Genomic DNA, 25,000 nt, shown 5'->3' with positions numbered 1-25,000 from the left:
TGTGTGTGTGTGTGTGTGTGTGTGTGTGTGTGTGTGTGTGTGTGTGTAATCCAGGCTAATAGACGAAGTATTTTACAAAAAAAGCAAAGCATTTCTTGGCTGCATCAGTTGGCCTCGACACAACCCGAGAGTGGATGTGAGAATCTGAGGAGGATAGTTCATGATGGGTTGTGTGTGTGTGTGTGTGTGTGTGTGTGTGTGTGTGTGTGTGTGTGTGTTCCCACACACTATTCAATCTTTCAAACTTTAAAGATTTTTAATTAACACTCTCATAATCATTAAAACCACAACTCATAACCACACCCCTCGCCATAACCCCACCCCTCACCATAACCCCACCTCTCACCATAACCCCACCCCTCACCATAACCCCACCCCTCACCGTAACCACACCCCTCATCGTAACCCCACCCCTCACCGTAACCACACCCCTCACCATAACCACACCCCTCACCGTAACCACACCCCTCACCATAACCCCACCCCTCACCATAACCCCACCCCTCGCTATAACCACACCCCTCGCCATAACCCCACCCCTCGCCATAACCCCACCCCTCACCATAACCACACCCCTTGATATAACCCCACCCCTCGCCATAACCCCACCCCTCACCATAACCACACCCCTCACCATAACCACACCCCTCTCCATAACCCCACCCCACACCATAACCCCATCCCCACCATAACCCCACCCCTCACCCTAACCACACCACTCACCATAACCCCACACCACACCATAACCCCACCCCACACCATAACCCCACCCCTCACCATAACCCCACCCCTCACCATAACCACACCCCCATCCTCCCGCCTCTCATCCTCAGACAGCCCCTCAATAGACCCCGCCCATCTTAATAACCTTATCAGCTCTTATAACTCTTTCATCTCGCTCCTCAGCCACGCGCCTTGTCTCTTTATTTATTTAAATAAAGTCTTTCATCATAATCCCACCCCCAACGTGACATCACGTGATGAGGTAACACACTACACTCCGCCCCTCATGACCTCGTGTGACAGCCCGGTGCCTAGACAGGCTGAAGAAGAAGAAATGTGAGAAAAACTGTGGACAGACCCGTCTCCCTGTCTGAGGACAGACTGAACCTGTCTCACCTTCAGGACGTCCTCATCAGTAGACCTGCAGGTGACGGGGTCATCGACTTCTCGCACGGTTCCGTCCTGATCCACCGTGACCACCTTCACAGGAAGTGACACGCGCTGACCGGTGAGGATTGCTGTGTTCAGGATCTCTGTGTCCTAGAGAGAGACAGAGACGGACAGACAAATAAAGAGAAAGTAAGACAGTTAGAAAAAGAGAGCGCATGAGAGAGAGAGAGAGAGAGAGAGAGAGAGCAGTCTGGGTTAGTTATTGCAGTTATTGTCTCTTAAAGTTTTCCTGCAGCTTGACGGTGAACTAATTCAGTCCTGAGCTCATCACCTCACGTCTCAGAGCCCTGAAGTACACGAGCGTAGATTACTGCGATGTACTGACTCACACTTCAGGGGAAATTACTGCTTCCAGAAAAGTGTGTTGGCATCGTCTCCTCCAAACGGAACGCAGAGCGAGGAGAGACGGTCAGCAGAGACAAGGAGAGACAGAGAGGGGAGACAATGAGGGGAGACAAATAGGTGAGAGTGTGGAGAGACAGTGAGGAGAGACAGTGAGGAGAAGGACAGCAAGAAGACACAGTAAGGAGAGACAGCAAGGAGAGACCATGAGGACAAACAGCGATAAGAGACAGTGAGGAGAGATTGCATGAAGAGACAATTTGGAGAGACAACGAGGAGGGAAGCGAGAATGGACTGCGAGAAGGGACTGCGAGGAGAGACAGTTAGAAGAGACAGTTAGAAGAGACAGTTGAGACTGCATAGACAATTAGCACACTCAGTCTGGAGGGCTAGCGTTTACACGATGTGTCCTAGAAATGTAGAGACAGGGAAGGTGTGGACACGCAGGGACACTCTGGTGAGGTCTAAAAGTCGTAATAACAACATTATTATTATTATTATTATTATTATTATTATTACCACATTTATCTGTGGCCTTAAACATTTGATTCAGAAATGTGTTTATGTTTTATTTATGTTCATTAATTAGATTTTAGTAACACAGACTATTAGAGCTGAACCCCTCCATTAATGCTGCTTTTAACAAAAATGTAAATCTTTTTCACTTACAACAAATAATTTAGTATTTATTTAAAATTTCCGCTGATGGCTGATGATGTCATAAGGGGCGGAACAGCAGCCGACCAATCAGCGGTTTCACTTACATACAAACTCATTTCAGATCTAATACCTACTCATCTGTTTTCTTTCTTTAAGCTTTTTGTGAGTCTGTGTGTGTGTGTGTGTGTGTGTGTGCAAGGTACATCATACAAATTAAATTTGGCATTCACCTGATGTACATGTAAACGTCTAAACTATGTAAATGTATTATAATAGTGTATCAGTCAGTGCGCACACTCACACACACACACACACTCACACACACACACACACTCTCACACACACACACACACACACACACACACACACACACACACACACACACTCTCACACACACACACACACACACACACACAGGCATGCAAAATGAATGCATTGATAAACTGAAAGGCTTTTTTAAGGAAAACACTCAGCATTTTTGCGACGATGGCATCAAACACCAAACACTCCAAATCCTGAACCTCTCACTTCCACTTCCTGTATTGCAATGTGATGAATAAATGAGCTCTTATAAATACACACACACACACACACACACACACCCTCTTCACTGTCGAGTGTCACAGCTGCAGCTTGACATGAATAAAGCCCAATTAATATCTTGACGTCATGTTGCTAATCTCTTTAGCGCCATTCTGCTAATGAATTTCACAGTCATGGCATGCAGGGGTGTGTGGGGGGGTGGGGGGGAGTTGGGGTTTATAGGACATAGTGCACACACCCCTGTCCATACACACACCCCTGTCCATACACACACACACACACACACACCCCTGTCCATACGCCCCCTGCTCAGTGGGTGGAGAAGACGCCTGTGTTTTACGCCTGTCCCACTCCATTATTAATGCGCTTCATCACACAGAGCAACGCCAGACTTCAACCCACACAGCAGCACAGCATGATGGGATATGCCACAGACATACGGAGAGAGAGAGACAGAGAGAGAGAGAGAGAGAGAGAGCTGTGACAGAAGGTAACAGCACTAAGGTATCAGCTGGTCACAGCTGCAGAAACCCCAGGGAAAACCTCATTCATACACTCTGACACGTCATGTGACATCAGCCACGCCTCCTCATTACAATAACATAAAGAGAGTCTCTAATCAGTTTTAAAAGCAGTCCAAACTTTGTGTGGTTTTGGACGGTCGGGTATCACAATCAGAATCGTGTTCGTACACACTGACATGTTTAACACATACAGTGTGTACAGAGGTTATAATGAATAGACTGTATACACACTACTGTATATGTGCTAAACATGTCATTGTGCATGAACACGATTCTGTATACAGTATTTATTATGTATAGCGTGTGTCTGTGTGTATATGTGTGTGTATATGTGTGTGTGTGTACAGTATATAATGTATAATGTGTGTGTATAAAGGATGGGATGTTTACAGTGTGTGTGTAGTGTGTGCGTACTGTACATAGTTTCTCATGGCATAGTGTGTGTATACAGTATGTAATGTTTGTGTACGTGTATACAGTATATAATGTGTAGAGTGTGTAAAGGAGACTCTATAATAAGACACGTGAAATTAGCTAGACCTTTAGGGGCGCCAGCGGCAGTGGTTAGGTGTATCCCGGGAGCCAGAGCACCGGACATAGCAGGTAATCTTAGGGCTCTAGGACAGCACAGGTTCTCCAAGATAGTGGTACATGCTGGAGCTAATGATATACGCCTTCGTCAGTCAGAGGTTAGTAAGAATAACTTTATAGAGGTGTTTAAATTAGCGAAGGCGATGTCCGATGGAGTAGTATGCTCTGGTCCCATCCCAATGAGACGTGGTGACATAACTTACAGCAGGTTATGGTCGCTGAACCGCTGGATGTCCAGGTGGTGCTCCGAAAACAACGTGGGCTTCATTGATAATTGGAAGACCTTTGAGGGCAAAGCTGGCCTGTTAGGGCGGGACGGTGTCCATCCCACTCGGGAAGGTGCTGCTCTCATTTCCTGTAGTATAGCTCATAGTCTCAGAAGAGGCCTAGTTAATCGGTGACAATCCAGAGCCCAGGCCAGGGAGCAGACAGACAGGCTAAACCAACCGTCTGCTAGCTGCATAGAGTCGTCACTCAGGGTTCACTCTATTGAGACTGTGTCTGTTCCCCGAGCTAAAAACAAATTTAGAAAGACTCAGAAAGTCTGTTTTAGTAATTTAATTAGCATAAAGACCACAAACTTGGATCAGACTGAATGCGCAGCCGGCACCTCTGATCTGAAGCTAGGACTGTTAAATATTAGATCTCTCGCATCTAAAGCAGTTATAGTTAATGAAATTATCACAGATCAGGAGTTTGATATACTCTGTTTAACAGAAACCTGGATTAAACAGGACGAGTATGTAGCTCTAAATGAAGCTAGTCCTCCTGGATACAGCTACATACACCAGCCTCGGTTAACTGGTAGAGGAGGAGGCGTCGCAGTTATTCACATTGATAATTTGACTATTGTACAAAAACACGGACACAAATTTAATTCATTTGAAATTCTTTATAGTAACATAAGTGTATTTAACTATATTAAGTCAGCTCAGTCGATCCCGCTAATTGTCATTTACAGACCTCCAGGGCCGTACTCGGAATTTCTTAGTGAATTTGCAGATTTCCTCTCAAACCTAGTCGTTTCTGTAGACAAAGTGTTAATTGCTGGAGATTTTAATATTCATTTTGAAAACCCAGAAGACCCTCTGAGAACTGCATTTATGTCTATACTGGACTCGGTAGGAGTAAATCAGTGTGTAGTAGGACCCACTCATAAAGCAGATCACACTTTAGATTTAATAATATTTTTTGGATTAAGTATAAAAAATTTATTCACAATACCACTATCTGAAGTTATCTCAGATCACTATCTTGTCTCAATTCAAGTGTGTCACAATAATAATGTACACACAGCGCCGCGCTACCGTATAAAACGTACATTCACATCAACTACCAAACAGAGTTTTATCAGTAATCTCCCAGAGTTCCCAACTTCGATTAGATCACCGTCTGACCCCACAGAACTCGATCAGGCGACTGAATATTTAGAGTCGACATTTCGCTATACCCTAGATAATGTAGCTCCAGTTAAGAGAAAAATTATTAGAGATAAAAAACTTGCTCCCTGGTATAACGATCACACGCGCACCTTAAAACAGACCGCTCGGAAATTAGAACGTAAATGGCGTCAAACTAAATTACTAGTATTTCAAATAGCATGGAAGGAGAGCATCCTGAACTATAGAAAAGCTCTTAGTGTAGCTAGATCAACATATCTCTCCACTCTTATAGAAAATAACAAAAATAATCCTAGATTCTTATTTAATGCTGTAGCCAAATTAACCAGAAATAAGACTACTGCAGAAATCTCCACAACAACATCATGCAATAGTGAGGACTTCATGAACTTTTTTAATAATAAAATTGTAAATATTAGGCATAAAATTGAGGTTTTGAAACCGAACAATGTAATTGATGCAGATGTTAATCTAGCCATGTCAGACCAGAACCTAGAATACTTTACTCCCCTTGAAGAGAATGAACTAATTTCACTCATCTCTTCTTCAAATTCATCAACCTGTATATTAGATCCTGTACCGACACATTTTCTTAAACAGATAGTACCAGCAATAATAGAACCCCTGTTGAGAATAATTAATTCTTCACTCAGCATTGGATATGTTCCAAAATCTTTTAAATTAGCAGTTATCAAACCAATAATTAAGAAACCTGACCTCGACCCCTGTCAGCTGTCCAGTTACAGACCAATATCAAACCTCCCCTTTATCTCTAAGATCCTGGAAAAGATAGTAGCGGAGCAGCTATGCTCATATATACATAGAAATGGCATACATGAACTGTATCAGTCAGGATTTAGGCCTCATCACAGTACAGAGACAGCGCTCGTTAAAGTAGTAAATGACCTCCTATTGGCCTCTGATCAAGGTTGTGTAACTATGCTTGTATTACTTGACCTCAGTGCAGCTTTTGACACTGTTGATCACGCTATTCTTCTTCACAGATTAGAAAATGTAGTAGGAATTAAGGGTACAGCCCTCTCCTGGCTCAGATCCTATCTGACCCATCGTTATCAGTATGTAGACTTAAATGGTGATTATTCTGCATGTTCTCTAGTGGAGTTTGGCGTTCCGCAGGGTTCAGTTTTAGGTCCACTGCTTTTTTCCCTTTACATGCTTCCTCTGGGCAACATAATCCGTAAGCATGGTATTAGTTTTCATTGTTATGCTGACGATACACAGTTATATGTCTCAGCAAAACCTGATGAGAAAAAACAGCTTACTAAAATTGAGCAATGTGTGCAGGACATAAGAAATTGGATGCTAATCCAAAAAAATTGGAACTTCCTTCTGCTAAATCCGGATAAGACAGAAGTTCTAGTCATAGGACCGCATACAGCTAGGAGTAAAATTTTAGATCACACCGTAACTTTAGATGGCCTTTCTGTTCCATCAAATGCAACAGTGAAAGACCTTGGTGTGATTATTGATTCCAGCCTTTCATTTGAAGCACATGTAGATAATATTACCAGGATAGCATTCTTTCACCTCAGAAATATTGCCAGAATAAGAAATTTATTGTCGCCAAACGACGCAGAAAAACTAGTTCATGCTTTTATCACCTCTAGGTTGGACTATTGTAACGCCTTACTGTCTGGTTGTTCAGCTAGATGCATAAATAAGCTTCAGCTAGTCCAGAATGCAGCAGCGAGAGTCCTCACCAGAACCAGAAGATACGAGCACATCACCCCTATCTTATCTTCACTGCATTGGCTCCCTGTGAAATTTCGCATTGATTTTAAAATACTACTCTTGACATATAAAGCATTAAATGGTCTCGCGCCGCAGTACCTGAGCGAAATGCTAGTGTCTTACGATCCGCCACGCCTACTTCGATCAAAGGATGCAGGCTGCTTGTCAGTACCGCGTATTATGAAAACTACAGCTGGGGGCGGAGCTTTTTCTTACAAAGCCCCAAAATTATGGAATAGTCTTCCAAATAGTGTTCGGGACTCAGACACAGTCTCAGTGTTTAAGTCCAGGCTAAAAACCTATTTATTTAGCCAAGCATTTTTATAAATAGATTAGCCTTAGGTAAAGGAGCAGATCTGGGGGACTCATGGACGTAGAGTATTATGGTGAACTGGTATGTTTGGATGCTGTCTTCCTCACTCTCATTGATCACTCAGGTTTGCTGACGGTGAGGTGATTGTTTGCTTTACATCTCAGTTTCCCCTCATGTTTGTGTTTCCTTCTGGCTCTCCCTTTTAGTTATGATGTCATAGTTAGTCCTGCCGGAGTCTCTGCTTGCACTCTACAGTTAATATACATTCACATTATACATTGTGTGACTGTGACCATACCTAACTGCCATCTCTCCTCTTCTTCTCTTTCCCCCCCTCTTTCTTTTTCCTCTCTCCTCCTGTCTCCCCCTTTCACTCTTTCTCTCTCTCTGTCGAGCTACACATGTCGTTCCTGAGCTGCCAGTGATCCAGACTCCCTCTGCCCTCCGGACCTGTCTGACCCATCCTGGTGCCCCGCTTCTGGCTGAAGATCTCGTCACATGGATGCCCCGTGTGTCTCTCTGGGATGCGTCTGATGTCTGGGAATGATTCTCTCTACCTAGAAAATGGTTCTGACCTTGACTGGTGTTGGCAACTGTTTCTCTGGGGACTTGACAGTTCGATAGTTCATGACTGGAACTTCTTACAAGTCTACCTGGGTCTTCAATAACTACCTGGACTCCATATTAACATCAATTAACATCAGCTATTATAGCTGAACTGCCTCCCACCCTACACACTGTATAAATGCAGATCATTTACTGCTTTCTGTTTCACCCAGATGAGGATGGGTTCCCTGTTGAGTCTGGTTCCTCTCAAGGTTTCTTCCTGTTGCCATCTCAGGGAGTTTTTCCTTGCCACTGTCGCCCTCGGCTTGCTCACCAGGGACAAACTGACCATTTTGATTCATACAAATTCACATTTCATACAAACTTAAATAATTCTTTTGACTATGTAAAGCTGCTTTGCGGCAATGAAAATTGCTAAAAGCGCTATACAAATAAAATTGAATTGAATTGAATTGAATTAAAGAATATATAATGTATATAATGTATGACACCAAACATAGTGGGTGTTTACAGTATAAAATGTATAGTGTGTAGACACTATACAATGTAAAATGTTTGTGTACAGTATATAGTATATAATATATAGTGTGTGTATACAGTATACAATGTATAGTGTTTGTGCACAGTAAATAGTAAATAGTTTATAGTGTGTATACAGTATACAATGTGTATAATGCTTGTGTACAGTACTGTATATAGTATATAATATATAGTGCGTGTATAAGGTATATAATGTATAGTGTGTGTAAAAAGTATATAAAGTATAGTGTGTGTATATAATGAACAGTATATAACGTATAGTGCGTGTATACGGTATATAATGTTTGTGTACAGTATAGAGAATATAAAATATAGTGTGTACATACAGTATACAATATAAAATGTTTGTGTACAGTATATAGTATATAATGTATAAAGTGTGTATTCAATATATATAATGTATAGTGTGTGTACAGTATATAATGTATAATGTGTGTATACAGTACATAATGTATAGTGTGTATGTGTATATGGTATATAATGTATAATGTATGTATACAATATTTAATGTATAATGTTTGTGTACAGTATATAGTATTTTATGTACAGTGTGAGTATATAGTATATAATGTATAGTGTGTGTATAGACTATACAGTATAATGTATAGTGTTTGTGTACAGTATGTAGTATATAGTATATAATGTATAGTGTGTTTATACAGTATATAATGTATAGTGTTTATACAATATATAATGTACAGTATAGTGTGTTTATACAGTATATAATGTATAGTGTGTGTATAATATATAATGTATAGTATTTGTATATAGAATATATAATTTATAGTGTGTGTATACAGTATATAATGTATAGTATTTGTGAGTATACAGTATATAATGTATAGTGTGTATAGAGTATACAATGTATACTGTTTATGTATATAGTATATAATGCATAGTCTGTGTATACATTATATCATGTATAGTTTGTATACAGTATAAAATGTATAATGTTTGTGTAGAGAATATATAGTATATAATGTTTAGTGTGTCTATACAGTATATAATGTTTAGTGTGTCTATACAGTATATAATGTTTAGTGTGTCTATACAGTATATAATGTTTAGTGTGTCTATACAGTATATAATGTTTAGTGTGTCTATACAGTATATAATGTTTAGTGTGTCTATACAGTATATAATGTATAGTGTTTATACAATATATAATGTACAGTATAGTGTGTTTATACAGTATATAATGTATAGTATTTGTATATAGAATATATAATTTATAGTGTGTATACAGTATATAATGTATAGTATTTGTGAGTATACAGTATATAATGTATAGTGTGTATAGAGTATACAATGTATACTGTTTGTGTAGAGAATATATAGTATATAATGTTTAGTGTGTCTATACAGTATATAATGTTTAGTGTGTCTATACAGTATATAATGTTTAGTGTGTCTATACAGTATATAATGTGTAGTGTGTGTATACAGTATATAATGTTTAGTGTGTCTATACAGTATATAATGTTTAGTGTGTCTATACAGTATACAATGTAAAGTGTTTGTGTACAGTATATAGTAAATTTCATTTAAAGTTTAAAATGTCAAAATTAAAGATTATTGAACTCTATATGTGGCTTTTGCATTTTTAAAAGTTTATTTTTATATATAAATAATACCCTGATTTATGTTTTTTTATTTTTCTAGAGTTATAAGCAAAATATCAAATTAAAGAAGCGGTTAGGGTTTATCCGCTTAATCGATTAATCGCCCAACTAATTGATTATCAAAATAATCGTTAGCTGCAGCCATGATATATTGTATACTTGTATATACAGTTATATAATGTAGAGTGTGTATATAGCATATAATTTACACTATACTGAGATCATGCATGTACAGAAGAGGAAGAAGAGGAAGTAGGTTTTATTCTATACGTTATGACATAGTAAAATATGTTTCCCCATAAATCACGGCTCATTAGGACTCTGTGGTTGGAGTGGAGGGTCAGGTGGTACAGAGGGGTTTGGGGCCGTGCTCAAGGGCCCAACTGTGGCAGCGCAGCAGTGCTGGGTCATAAACCCCTGATCCTCTGATCAGTAACCCAGAGCCCTGTGTGTGTGTGTGTGTGTGTGTGTGACTAAAGCGTTCCACATTTACCCAGAGCTCGATGTTTCCAGAACAATCACACGTCACATTAGCAGTGTGCGCTTTATACGGATTTAAAGTGTTGGAGTCTCAGAGGCCCTGACACACACTCGCCACTGTGAGCAGGACACACACTTCCTGTTCCTCCCTGTGGCCTGTTATCCAATTACCTGAGCCCTGTGTGTGAGATACAGTGAATCCTGAGGCCCAGATACATCACACAGACACGCCGCTGTAATTTATGGCTCTTGTTTCTTACTAAAATAAAGAGCTGTGTGCAGGAGTGAGCGTCGCATTACATCGTCTCGCATCGCATCGCATCGGAGCTCCGAGAGAGAAACAGCGCTCGGGGTCTGAGCCGAAGGGGCCGAGTGGGCGGAGTCTATTCTGCATCCGGCCGCTGGTTAAAGCAGATGAAGCGATTATCTCTGGAGGTAAAGGAGGAATGAAATGGAGACAGTTTGTGTTTCATTAGCACGACTGTAACTCTCTGTAGAGCAACGCGGCTACATCAGACCGTCAGGGCTGCGTCAGGACTCACAGGATCCACATCGTACAGTTATAAAGGGAAAAAGAACCAAAAGGTGGCGTTTTAAACACACACACACACACACACACACAGGACTGGAACGTGAATCAATTCAAGTAACTTTAAAGCTGACTCTTTCTGCTGAGACATGAAGGCAGAAACTGTAATATAAGGATATTAATAACAGCTGCATGTACAGGTTTAGGTTTCCTCAAGCCTCTGCACATGCACAGGTTTTACACACACACACACACACACACACACACATTTTTTTCTGCAAAATCAGCTTTGTCCTTCATTAAAAATAAAGTTTACCAAAAGCACTTTCTAAATGTTTCAGACGGAGTGTGAGTCCCCGCGTGTCTGTGTGAGTCCCCGCGTGTCTGTGTGAGTCCCCGCGTGTCTGTGTGAGTCACCGCGTGTCTGTGTGAGTCCCCGCGTGTCTGTGTGAGTCCCCGCGTGTCTGTGTGAGTCCCCGCGTGTCTGTGTGAGTCCCCGCGTGTCTGTGTGAGTCCCCGCGTGTCTGTGTGAGTCACCGCGTGTCTGTGTGAGTCCCCGCGTGTCTGTGTGAGTCCCCGCGTGTCTGTGTGATATCAGTGTGTTTGGACACATTATGGATGTGTTACACTGAGTGGCGTCACTGTGTTATGAGTCTGTTATGACAGTGTTAATAATGAGTTATGAGCATGGTAGTAATGTGTAACTCAGTGGTTAAGGTATCGATTGATCAGAAGGTCTCAGGTTCGAACCCCATCACCAGAAATAAACCGTCCCTGTTGGGCCCCTGAGCAAGGCCCTTAACCCTCAACTGCTCAGTCTATAATAAGGTCAAAAACGTACGTCACTCTGGATAAGGGCGTCGCCCATGTGCCATGTGTGTGTTATGACAGTGTTATGAGTGTGTTATGAAGTTTATCATGGTTGCTTATCAGGTTGTTCCTGAGCGGTCCGATCAGCGCCGGCTGAGTGTTAGCGCTGTCCCGCTCCTGAATCGGACGCTCCGGCGCTCCACACGGATTTGGGACGGGGCCCGCGAGAACGCGCCGCATTCATCACTGTCACTGCACACAGATCAATCCTCCTTTTCAGAGCTCTCGCTTCATTAGCGTTGTGTTTCTCTTGCACTTCTCCCTCTCTAACGGCTCCTGATGTTACTCCAGAGGGAGTTGATGTTTCGTCATGTTCCGTCACTGCGCCCATGACAGATTAGACAAAAGTGGATAAAACCGTGTGGGCGGAGCCTGAGATCTGTGTATTATTCTGTCTTTGCCTCCTACAGCTTTATCACTTCACTTTAGTTGTTTTACATGAAGAAGTCATTTCTCTGTTACTGACAGAAAAACTGTGTAATGTAATAAATACTAAATAATACAGAATAAACAATAAACAATCATCATACTTATACACAATTAAATCTATAAAGAATAAAGTGCTGTTAGTGTGTATAACTTAAAAATAAAACTCACAGCTCACTGCTTAACTAAATTAAATAAATAAATAATATAAAATAAAATGATATTGCATTAATTATGGCTTTAAATAATTAAAATTAATTCTGTTTAGAAATCACATTTATTGAAAATAATATCGTAAATCAAATGTATGTCTGAGTGTTTTATCTAAAATTAGTCTACATTTATCGCCTACAAACAGCCCCAGCTTTGTGTGTGTGTGTGTGTGTATGTGTGTGTGTGTGTGTGTGTGTGTGTGTGCGTGTGTGTAAACGAATGTAAATGTGATCAGGTCAGACTGCGGTTGTGTGTGAAGTGAACAGGAGAGGAAACACGACCGCAGTGCAGAATTAATCCCTCTCTCAGGACACACAAAAGCTCCGATCAATAAAACATCACCGGGAAGTCGAGCGTGAAACATCCGCGCTGTCCTCCAACACACACACACACACACACACACACACACACATGGAGTCTAGGACGGGTTTTATATTGTGTAATGAGATGATAAATGATTATCAGATTATATCTAATACTGTACAGAGAGAGACAGACAGGTTACTGTACAGAGAGAGACAGACAGGTTACTGTACAGAGAGACAGACAGGTTACTGTACAGAGAGAGACAGACAGGTTACTGTACAGAGAGAGACAGACAGGTTACTGTATAGAGAGACAGACAGGTTACTGTACAGAGAGAGACAGACAGGTTACTGTATAGAGAGACAGACAGGTTACTGTACAGAGAGAGACAGACAGGTTACTGTACAGAGAGAGACAGACAGGTTACTGTACAGGGAGAGACAGACAGGTTACTGTACAGAAAGAGACAGACAGGTTACTGTACAGAGAGATAGACAGGTTACTGTGGAGAGAGACAGACAGGTTACTGTACAGAGAGAGACAGACAGGTTACTGTACAGAGAGAGACAGACAGGTTACTGTATAGAGAGACAGACAGGTTACTGTACAGAGAGAGACAGACAGGTTACTGTACAGAGAGAGACAGACAGGTTACTGTACAGGGAGAGACAGACAGGTTACTGTACAGAAAGAGACAGACAGGTTACTGTACAGAGAGATAGACAGGTTACTGTGGAGAGAGACAGACAGGTTACTGTACAGAGAGACAGACAGGTTACTGAACAGAGCGAGACAGACAAGTTACTGTACAAAGAGACAGACAGGTTACTGTACAGAGAGAGACAGACAGGTTACTGTACAGAGAGACAGACAGGTTACTGAACAGAGTGAGACAGACAGGTTACTGTACAGAAAGAGACAGACAGGTTACTGTACAGAGAGATAGACAGGTTACTGTGGAGAGAGACAGACAGGTTACTGTACAGAGAGAGACAGACAGGTTACTGTACAGAGAGAGACAGACAGGTTACTGTACAGAGAGAGACAGACAGGTTACTGTACAGAGAGACAGACAGGTTACTGTTCAAAAAAAGACAGACAGGTTACTGTATAAATGGAGAAAGACAGGTTACTGTACAGAGAGAGACAGACAGGTTACTGAACAGAGCAAGACAGACAGGTTACTGTATAGAGAGAGACAGACAGGTTACTGTACAGAGAGAGACAGACAGGTTACTGTGTAGGGAGACAGGTTACTGTACAAAGAGACAGACAGGTTACTGTACAGAGAGACAGACAAGTTACTGTACAGAGAGAGACAGACAGGTTACTGTACAGAGAAACAGACAGGTTACTGTACAGAGAGACAGACAGGTTACTGTATAGGGAGACAGACAGGTTACTGTACAAAGAGACAGACAGGTTACTGTACCGCGAGACAGACAGGTTACTGTACAGAGAGATAGACAGGTTACTGTACAAAGAGACAGACAGGTTACTGTACAAAGAGACAGACAGGTTACTGTACAAAGAGACAGACAGGTTACTGTACCGCGAGACAGACAGGTTACTGTACAGCGAGACAGACAGGTTACTGTATAGAGAGACAAACGGGTTACTGTACAGAGAGACAGACAGGTCGCTGTATAGAGAGACAGACAGGTTACTGTACAGAAAGACAGACAGGTTACTGTACAGAAAGAGACAGAGAGGTTACTGTACAGAAAGAGACAGACAGGTTACTGTGGAGAGAGACAGACAGGTTACTGTACAGAGAGACAGACAGGTTACTGAACAGAGAGACAGACAGGTTACTGAAGAGAGAGACAGACAGGTTACTTTACAGAGAGACAGACAGACAAATATTTATAGTTATATTTAATGCTGTGTTGTGTGACTGATGTTACAGCAGTTATAAACCCTCGTCCCCTCACCCGTCTGTCTCTCTCGTCCATCTGTCTCTCTCTCTCTCTCTCTGTCTCTGTCCTCGTTAATCCCTGCAGCTCGTCGTGTTCCTGAGGAACCACAGTGAAGTGTAAACTCTTCTGTTCTACAGCTTTACCCTAAAATTTCAATTCAAACTTTCTTTGTCACATACACAGTCATACACAGTCATACAATATGCAAATTTAAAAACAATTAACAAGAAATAAATCGTGGAATAAAATGAGAATAAGTTAAGCGGAACAAAATATAAAAATATTTTTTTAAATATAAAAAATATAAAAAACTTATCCATACAAATGTAGACAAAAATAGAGATTAATTTAAATAGAAATAAATGGAAATGTCCAGGAAGTGTGCAAATGTTCATGTCTGTAGGTGTCCATGGTCCATAAATGTCCATAGTCTGCAATGTGCAAAAGTGGGATGAAAAGTTAAGGGTTAGTGCAAATGTGCATGAATGTGCAAATGTACACGTCATGAATGTCCGGGGTATGTGCAACTGTGCATGAGTGTACAGATGAGTAATGTTCATAAGTGTCAATTACTGTGCAGTGTGCAAAAATGCAGAGATGATTTAGTCCTGTGTAGGGATCTGGTTAAGAGACCGTATCGCCTTCAGGGCGCGGAATCGCTTTTCTGACCACAACAGAGAGAACGATCCATTGCTAGGGTGACTGATGATTTTTCTGGCTTTGGTCCAGCACCGCTTGCTGTAGATCGAGTGCAGGTCAGGGAGCTCGGTGCGGATGATGCGCTCAGCTGATCGCACAACCTTCTGTACGTAGAGCTCGTCTGTCCTGCATGGTGCTGGTGGTGGGGCTGGTAGTTGCACAGTCAAACATGTATATAGAGTACAGCAGGGGGCTCAGAACACAACCCTGGGGGGCTCCAGTCCTGTGAGTCAAGAGGCTGAGACATGTCCACCCATCCCTACTGCCTGTGGTCTACCGGTTAGGAAATTAGAGAGTTACTGGCACAAAGATGAGCTGAGACCATGTACTCCAGCTTGGTGGGGAGTGTGGAGGGAATTATGGAATTAAATGCTGAGCTGTAGTCGATGAAGAGCATTTTTGCATAATTTCCCCTCCTAGTGTCTAGGTGAGTGAGTGATGTGTAGAGGAGGTGTGAGATGGCATCGTCAGTTAACCGATTTGGACAGTAAGCGAACTGTAGTGTGTCCAGTGTGTCCGGTAATGAAGAAGTCTCCGACCAGCCGCTCAAAGCACTTCATTACTACTGAGGTGAGGGCTACAGGGCGATAGTCATTGAGGGAAGTAGGATGAGGTTTCTTCGGAACAGGAACAATGATAGACTCTTTGAAGCATATGGGGATTACCGACTGAGATAAGACTGAGGTTGAATATCTCGGTGAACACAGGTGCTTGCTGGTCTGCGCAGGCTTTGAGGATACAACCTGAGATGCCGTCTGGTCCTGCTGCTTTCCTGGTGTTTACTCTTCAGAAGGCTCTCCTCACGTCATGTTTGGTGAGGATGAACGCGTTACGGTACTGAAATTCTCTTCCTGGCTGCAGCCATAAGTGCCGTTAGCATTACCATGAGTATTGCTAGCACCGTTTGCGCCATTAGCTGCAGCATCGAAGCGAGTGTAGGAAGTGTTCAGCTCGTCTACCAGAGACAAGTCCGTGTTCGTCATACCAGATGCTTTATAGTCCGTTATTGTTCTTAGTCTCTGCCACAGGCTCCTAGAGTCACTCTGTTGGAGTTGTGACACCATAGTGCTGCTTCGCCTTCTTCACCGCTCCCAGCACATTGTATAACGCAGCCTTGTACAAGTCCTTGTAACCCGAAGCAAGTCCTGCGTTGTAGGCAGCGGTGCGAGATCTCAGAGCGTCCCGGATGGTTTTAGAGCTGTGCCTTACTCCAACATTACACACACACCTTCCTAATTCACCATATTCATTATTATTTGTTCTGTTTATCATCAACAGAGCGTCCACTCTACACGTCCCTTATGCTATGGAAACCATAACGTATCAGAGCGAGCACATTAATATAAACCTGCGCTGCTGTCAGAGTAAGCTGCAGTGTAAATGCTTCATTATGTAAATGGTATAAGTTAGAAATTGTTTAGTAAATAAAATTACAGACAGACAGAACAATCAGGACACGAGGAAAGTGTACACAGTCGTCATTATTTCAGGGACAATCGATCTGTTCTGTCACTAACAGCCTCCATCAGCTAACGGATTTACAAATAAATCATTAAATGGAAACGAGGCCGAGGAGGAACAAGGCCCAGGGGTGTGGCGCATTGAAAGGCCTAAAACACACACATTAGGGCGCATTAATAATGAGACACAGCCCGTTACTCGGGTCAAAAGTGTTTGTGAAAAGGTTAATGGAGGAGAGGGAGTCGATGGTGGAGCAGAAGTTCACTGACACGAAAACTCTGTAATAACGCTATGTAGGGCACCTAAACACCAGCCCGCTGTGGACACGTTCCAATCCACTCACCCTATTCCCTATATAGGCCATGCATCAGCTTTAAATGTCACGGTGCATTATGGGTATTCTGTATACATCATTGTGTAAGCTAACCTACTGCAGTGCATCATGGTACTTTGCATTTCTGCTAATATTTTCTTACTAAATGCACTCCAGTTCTCCTACATGAAAGGTCTCATGACCACTACATCCTCACGTTTATCCTAAACCTGACCAAACATGCACGTCCATTAAGAGACACCCAACACAACATAACATAAGAAACAACACAACAGAAATCCACAGTAAGTGGCTAGTGCTAATTATACTGAACTGGAGAGCCCTCAGGTCGACACGGACATGCTAACGACACCGAAGTGCACTTTGGTAATTAGCTCCTAATTGGCTGGTACGCTAATGACCTCTCATCGCACAGATCAGAGATTCGCTGTCTAATTACACAACACTGTGTTTATGTTTCAGCTCTTCAGATGGCTCCCTGTCCTGATGTGGGACGAGGGTAAATGCTAATATTATGACAACATGTGGTTTACAGATACAGCAGGAGATTAATGCATGATTAGCAACCAAGCATCAGAAACACTAGTCCATCTTATGATTACTCTTATGCTATCCCACTAGCATTGGTTAAGAGGTGCTTTGACTTCCAGAAGTGCTCTGAAGTCTCTATCAATAAATTCATCCTGATACTGGGTCACAAAGTTACAGACTAAACATATCATCCATCCAAGAAGATCTGCTGGGAAGGTACTGTAAAAAACGCTTACAGTTTATAGTTTGTTCCACCACCCAGAACAGAAAAGAGTCCTTGATCCCTGAGAGATGGTAGGACCAGTCAAGCAGTGCTGGAGATCAGAAAGTGCTGCAGTGCAAGGTGTGATAAGAGCTTTGATGTAAGAGGGTGCTGACCTGTTTTTGTCTTTGTAGGGCACCTGAAGGTTGAGTCAACGGCTGCATTCTGGATCAAAAACAAGTCAATCGACTGCATTCTAGATCAGCTGCAGAAGCCGAATGAAGTTCAGAGACTGAACCTTGTGAGACACCAGTGAAGAGTCTGTGTGGAGCAGATATGAATCCCCTCAACACTTCCACTCACCTGATACAACCAACCTTCCAAATAGGAAGCAAACCACTGCAATGTCATGCCACAAATTTCAAGATTAATGGACAGGGATGAGGATATGTCAGCATGTAGCTTCTCAATGACAGCCAAAAGGGCAGTCTCTGTGGGATGCCCTGCTTCGAAGCCATACTGGTTAGGATCTTGCTGTAAGAGACAGAGAGGCAGTTGAGCTTTTAAAGACTTTAGAAAGAAATGAGTGAAGTTATACCAGAAGGAGTGGGTACAGAGTGGGCTTCTCCAAAATAAACCTTGCTTGTTTGAATGCAGCAGATACGTGCCCAGATGTTAAGGAACCACTGATAATAGCTGTGAAGGGATAAAGGTCTTAAACAATTCTGGTAGTCCAGAAAAAAGAAGTGGACGTTTTAGCAAGTTCGAATATTGTTAGCTGGATTTAGGCAGGAAAGCAAGGGTGATGTTAAGGGATATAAGGTAATGACTGAAGAAGTGGAGTGGGGTAGCTGAAGGGCAGGTTGGACAATTGTTGCATGTCGAAGAGGGGAAATAGACTGGAGGTCGTCAAATGGAAGGATAGAGTTCCGTAAGCCAGTGAGAACGTCGCTGTCAGTATGGACTAAAGACTAATCTCCTCAGGAAAAAGAAGGGCAGTAAATGACAATGATTAGAAGGTTAATTGGAGAGATGATGGTAATTGCACATAATTTAAAGGATGAGATGTTTAGATGAAACCAGAGAGAAGGTGTAAAGGACCATCTCCAAGACAACAGCAGACCTGTATCATCGCCCCTGCCAGTTAAAAGTGAGTCTGGCCGGTCCAGAGCCCAGATTACGACTGCTGTCTGAGAGTTTGTGGGATAGGGTTAGGAAAATTCACATTTCATACAAACTTAATGAATGAAAATTGCTAAAAGCGCTATACAAATAAAATTGAATTGAATTGAATTGAATTGAATGGATAGGGTTAAGGCACATGTCCGCAGTCTAGTCAGGATGAAAGAACCTGAGACGAGACAACAAACACCACAAAACTTAACTTTTCTTCTAACCTTTGCAGAGTATCCTTCTGACCGCTAGTGTAATACATTTCAGAAAGTCCTGCGTCTTATTCACACCTTAAGAAAGATTAAAACTACTCTTAATTATCCACCTGAGACAGAACAGTGCACAGTACACACCATACTTATACCCCTATCTCACCTGTGCGGTTTGACTATGTGAGGACAAACGCACAGAAAGACTGAAACCTAATCACAGCACCAAAACTCATGGTGAATCATGATGAACCATACTTACGGCCACCGCGCGAAACCGTGTAGGTGAAATAGGGGTATTAGTAGGTGAGATAGGGGTATTAGTAGGTGAGAAAGGGGTATTAGTAGGTGAGATAGGGGTATCAGTAGGTGAGATAGGGGTTTCGGTAGGTGAGATAGGGGTATTAGTAGGTGAGATAGGAGTATTAATAGGTGAGATAGGAGTATTAGTAGGTGAAATAGGGGTATTAGTAGGTGAGATAGGGGTTTCGGTAGGTGAGATGGGGGTATTGGTAGATGAGATAGGGGTATTAGTAGGTGAGATGGGGTATTGGTAGGTGAGATGGGGGTATTAGTAGAGGAGATAGGGGGATTAGTAGGTGAAATAGGGGTATTAGTAGGTGAGATAGGGGTATTGGTAGGTGAGATGGGGTATTGGTAGGTGAAATAGGGGTATTAGTAGGTGAGATAGGGGTTTCGGTAGGTGAGATGGGGTATTGGTAGGTGAGATGGGGGTATTAGTAGATGAGATAGGGGGATTAGTAGGTGAAATAGGGGTATTAGTAGGTGAGATGGGGGTATTAGTAGGTGAGATAGGGGTATTAGTAGGTGAAATAGGGGTATTAGTAGGTGAGATAGGGGTTTCGGTAGGTGAGATGGGGTATTAGTAGGTGAGATAGGGGTATTAGTAGGTGAAATAGGGGTATTAGTAGGTGAAATAGGGGTATTAGTATTGGTAGGTGAGATGGGGTATTGGTAGGTGAGATGGGGGTATTAGTAGATGAGATAGGGGGATTAGTAGGTGAAATAGGGGTATTAGTAGGTGAGATAGGAGTATTAATAGGTGAGATAGGGGTATTAGTAGGTGAAATAGGGGTATTAGTAGGTGAAATAGGGGTATTAGTAGGTGAGATAGGGGTTTCGGTAGGTGAGATGGGGGTATTAGTAGATGAGATAGGGGGATAAGTAGGTGAAATAGGGGTATTAGTAGGTGAGATAGGGGTATTGGTAGGTGAGATGGGGTATTGGTAGGTGAGATAGGGGTATTAGTAGGTGAGATAGGGGGATTAGTAGGTGAAATAGGGGTATTAGTAGGTGAGATGGGGGATTAGTAGGTGAGATGGTGTATTGGTAGGTGAGACAGGGGTATTAGTAGGTGAAACAGGGGTATTAGTAGGTGAGATAGGGGTATCAGTAGGTGAGATAGGGGTTTCGGTAGGTGAGATAGGGGTATTAGTAGGTGAGATAGGAGTATTAATAGGTGAGATAGGAGTATTAGTAGGTGAAATAGGGGTATTAGTAGGTGAGATAGGGGTTTCGGTAGGTGAGATGGGGGTATTGGTAGATGAGATAGGGGTATTAGTAGGTGAGATGGGGTATCAGTAGGTGAGATAGGGGTATTAGTAGGTGAGATAGGGGTATTAGTAGGTGAGATGGGGTATTAACAGATTAACAAAGGTAACAGATTATGAAACTTCGCTGAGTGATGATGGTAGAATAATTATAACCCTGTAATGTAACTGATTATTAACAGTAATTTTGTAATGTAGTTAGTTACTTTAAAATGTAACGTCCTTCAACACTGGTAACTAGAGACAGAGTGTGTAGTGAAAAGGGCGTGGGGTTTAGTCTCAGGGTAACATCTGTATTTATCATTTTAACCAAGACTGACAAATTAAACTAGAATCAACTATCAGAATCACCCTGAGGTTTTATCACCATCTGTCCCATTGCCTTTTATCTGTCTGTATCTCTGAGATGTCTGTCTCTCTCTCTGTCTCTCTCTCTCTGTCTCTCTCTCTCTGTCTCTCTCTCTGTCTCTCTCTGTCTTTGTGTCTCTCTCTCTCTGTAAATTGGTGGAGCTACTTCAATGTCGATTTACTACGAATCCATTACACTGATGGGAAAAGTGTTGAGACCTGGAATCCCAGCATGCCCTTAACACACACACACACACACACACACACAGTTTAATGGGGGATGTATCAGTTCCAGCAGCTCGAGGTGAAGCTAAAGCTAAACTCGCGCAGCGTTATTACCCTAACCCCTACCTGCCTGGTTAATAAGTGTGTCCATCTGTCTGTCTCTCTGTCTGTCTCTCTGTGATAGCGCTACACTGCCACAGAATTCCTGTTCCATCAGGTTTGGGACGGAGCCGTGACTGCGCCTGTTTATCCCAGACACCCTGAAACATCCAGACCCACACACACCTCCGCACTAATCAGCGTCTGGGAGAACTGCCCCGGTCACGTGACCCGGTGCTGCAGAGGGCCCTGGCAAACCCGCCACAGTCCGAGTCCTGGCTTTCTGCGGTTCTGATCGGAATCCTGTATTACTGCGCTAATCTGTGTGCTGCTTAGCCAACTAGCCCGGTCTTAATGGATAAACGGTAACTATGGCAACCAGTCACACTCGTTAGTATAGGAATATGTCAAACTAGGGATAAACTGTAAAAAAGTGCAAGTCCTGTAATATCTTACACACACACACACACACACACACACACACACACACACAGGGGACACAGTGTAATAATGATAAAATGCAAAAGTGTTAAAAACACAACAGCTAATGGAGACCTGACTATATCACCCCTTTCTCTCTCTCTCTCCTAAACCCACTCTTTTTCTTTCTTCTTTCTCTCAGTCTCTCTCAGTCTTGCTCTCTCTCTTTTTTCCACTCGTCCACCCTGTCTGTGTGTGTGTGTGTGTGTGTGTGTGTGTGTGTGTGTGTGTGTGTGTGTGTGTGTGTGTGTGTGTGTGTGCGTGCGCACAGTCCTGTTATATGGTAATTATACAGTGTATGTTTATGCAAATCACCTCATCTGTGTTAATATTGTAACTTTCAAATTTTAGCTTCCAGTTCCAACTTCTAACTCTGAAGCACACACACACACACACGCACACACACACACACACACACACAGACACACACACGCGCACACACACAGATGAGAGGTGAAATATTGGATTGGAGTGAATGGAGATGAATGCTCATATTCAGCCATAATGAATGAATTATAATTAAACATTTTATTGTGTCTCCATGGCAACCGTGTAGAACCACGCCAACTTTTAATTAGAAACACAGATGCTGTTTATCATCTGTCTCTCTCCCTCTCTCTGTCTCTCTCTCTCTGTCTCTCTCTCCCTCTGTCTCTCTCTGTCTCTCTCTCCCTCTGTCTCTCTCTGTCTCTCTCTCCCTCTGTCTCTCTCTCTCTGTCTCTCTCTCTCTCTGTCTCTCTCTGTCTCTCTCTCTCTGTCTCTCTCTCTCTGTCTCTCTCTCCCTCTGTCTCTCTCTGTCTCTCTCTCCCTCTGTCTCTCTCTCTCTGTCTCTCTCTCTCTCTCTGTCTCTCTCTGTCTCATTTATCTATCTGTCTACCTCTGTCTATCTGACGCTCCCTCACTTTTCTCTGTATCTTATTGTCTCTCTCTCTCTCTCTTTCTCTCTCGTTGTCTAATAAACACAATCAGATTCAGACGGGCATTAATCTGAGCCCCGCCTACTATCTGCAGCATGGCCTTCTGGGTAATTCAGCAACTCATTGGAATTATCAAACAACAAAGATAAACAAGTGTTCCAATTAAGAATTAATTAGAGCTCAGACACGGCGCTGCTGATGGAGAACCCGCGGGGAGAACAACAGAGAGAGAGAGAGAGAGAGAGAGAGAGAGAGAAAGAGAGAGAGAGATGAGAACTGCAGTAGTCTAACATTATATGTTTCATAATCTCTCTCTCTCTCTCTCTCTCTCTCTCTAATAGTTTATTTACTCCAGGAAGTAAAAGCTGGACATTAAAGCTTAGACTCATTCTGATTGGCTGGCTTTCATCTTCTTCTCCATGGTGATGGTGTGTGTTGATGGCGTGTGTTGATGTGTATTAAACTTCTACATCAGAGTGAGAGAAACTCTTACACACACTCTCAGTCTCACACTCATTACCGCACCATCGACCCCACATCAGCAGGTCAGCACCACATCCAGTGCTCCTCTAAAGCAGAAGCCAGTGAGACCACCAGCTCCTCAAACACACATCTCCATGGCAGGTCTCTCTGGTGACTTCTTAGAAACACTGAAGCTGGTGAGATGTTTCCTGTTATGGGTGTGTCAGGGTTTTAAAGAATTTTTTAAAGAACTATCCTGAAGGAGAACCATGAGCTGTAGCTTCTAGAAGATCCTGATAGCACAGGGCAGTGCAACAGCAGAAGATGTGGTCTTATGGTGTACTATCTGGGGTGAATTCTCCAGTACTTCACCCAGTTCTCCAGGAACTAGCTCCGGCTCTCCTTATGAAGCCCTTACTGAAGATGAATAAATGATTCTGAGTTTGTGTTTGTTCCTTGTATATGTAGTTGTACAGTTTGGATAAACACCAACTGCTATCCCACAGAAGGTCAAAGAACAATGGCACAAACTCATGGAGGCGTGGGATTAACCCATATTGGTGCTTCTGTTGCCCTGTATTAGCCGCAGGTCCTCTGAGCTGGTGAGAGGTGTTCCAGGTTCCAGGTAAGTAAATACGTCCTGGTTCCTTAATTTATATGTGTTCATCACATCCTCTTCAGTAAGCACTTCATTATGGAGAACTATATGGAGAACTTCATTTACATTTGGGCATTTGGCAGATGCTCTTATAGCGACTGACTCAGAGCGACTTACATTTTTATCTCATTACACATCTGAGCAGTTGAGGGTTAAGGGCCGCGCTCAAGGGCCCAACAGTGGCAACTTGGTGATTGTGGGGTTTGAACCTGGGATCTTCCGAACCGTAGTCCAGTGCCTTAACCACTGTGCTACCCCTGACCCTGAACTTCATATATTCAGAACTTGGGCAAAAAGTGGACAGAACCTGGAAAGAAACCATAAAGCAGAATAAACTTTTTTCCCCCATGAATGAGCCATTACCGTAACTATACTATAGTGTATCAGGACAAACTCTTAGGGCAGAACATGGGCAAAAGTGTGAAGATCTTGGCCTGAACTATAGCAGAAAGTAGACATAACCTAGGGAGAAAGTGGACAATCCCTGAGCAAAACCTGGGCAGAACCTGGACGGATCCTGGGGCCATTTGTAACCACCCACATGCAGACTTGCCACATCACACAGGAGTATAGATGAACCCTCTCTCCACCCTCTCTGATATGACCCTGCTCCGAGTCGAACTGACGTGGTCACGAGTGCTTCTGGAGTATAAATCCAGGCTTACACAGAACCTGAGGCTACAGAGGAATGAAACACATGAAGAATGTGACAGATGTGACCATAAAAGAGTCCACAAGCTGCTTAACCAGCCACATCATCATTGTGCCCAACGAAACGGGTCGCTTTAGTGCTGTAATGAATTCACGAGGTGTCTGGATTTGACATCTATTCTCCATCGTGACTGAACGAGCTCATCGAGT

At 42.6% G+C, this 25,000-nt stretch overlaps 1 protein-coding gene across 1 annotated transcript in view; it reads right to left on the bottom strand.

Annotated features, from left to right (window-relative positions):
* si:dkey-215k6.1 (transmembrane protein 132D) overlaps positions 1 to 25,000 on the bottom strand; it is a 124,805-nt gene that overhangs the window by 10,858 nt on the left and 88,947 nt on the right. Inside the window, exon 5 of the mRNA XM_053480391.1 lies at positions 1,120 to 1,263. Coding sequence (XP_053336366.1) covers positions 1,120 to 1,263 — 144 coding nt within the window. The remainder of the gene's footprint in view (positions 1 to 1,119; positions 1,264 to 25,000) is intronic.

The sequence above is a fragment of the Clarias gariepinus genome, chromosome 21 (genome assembly GCF_024256425.1).
Source record: "Clarias gariepinus isolate MV-2021 ecotype Netherlands chromosome 21, CGAR_prim_01v2, whole genome shotgun sequence".
Lineage (NCBI taxonomy): Eukaryota > Metazoa > Chordata > Actinopteri > Siluriformes > Clariidae > Clarias > Clarias gariepinus.
This window is presented reverse-complemented; position numbering and strand designations above follow the sequence as displayed.